This window comes from Penaeus monodon, chromosome 32, assembly GCF_015228065.2.
Source record: "Penaeus monodon isolate SGIC_2016 chromosome 32, NSTDA_Pmon_1, whole genome shotgun sequence".
In the NCBI taxonomy this organism is placed as follows: domain Eukaryota; kingdom Metazoa; phylum Arthropoda; class Malacostraca; order Decapoda; family Penaeidae; genus Penaeus; species Penaeus monodon.
Genome location: NC_051417.1, coordinates 6,088,753 through 6,089,127, shown reverse-complemented (window position 1 = coordinate 6,089,127; position 375 = coordinate 6,088,753). Strand labels below are relative to the sequence as shown.

The 375-nt window shown below is 48.3% G+C and overlaps 1 protein-coding gene across 1 annotated transcript in view; it reads right to left on the bottom strand.

Annotated features, from left to right (window-relative positions):
* Positions 1-375, bottom strand: part of LOC119593389 (sorbitol dehydrogenase-like) — an 18,464-nt gene that overhangs the window by 628 nt on the left and 17,461 nt on the right. Inside the window, exon 7 of the mRNA XM_037942317.1 lies at positions 68-189. Within this exon, the coding sequence (XP_037798245.1) occupies positions 68-189 (122 nt within the window). The remainder of the gene's footprint in view (positions 1-67; positions 190-375) is intronic.

The following is a 375-nucleotide window of genomic DNA, read 5'->3' as shown; positions in this document are numbered from 1 at the left end:
ATACACACACCTGAAAAGATGAAGACAAAAAGAAATCTGGAAAGTGAAAGCAAAGACGCATCGTTACCAGTTTGCATATCTGAAGATGCCCCGGATGTCCATCTCTTTTGCGGCGCCGACCACCAGGGGGACCGTGACGTCATAGTTTCCGCGTCCGACCGTTACCATGACACCGCGAGGGGCGCTGGCCTGGGGGGGGGCGGAGGGGGGAGGCGGAAAGTAATATGTAATAATAAATTCTTGATTATCTCACATGCAAGGCTGACGCAAGCCTGTGTACGAAGGGAGGAACACAATGACATTCCTGTATGTATTGATGTATATGTGTAAATAAAAATTCTTGACAGGACGGTACAGTAATACAGACAACGAGGA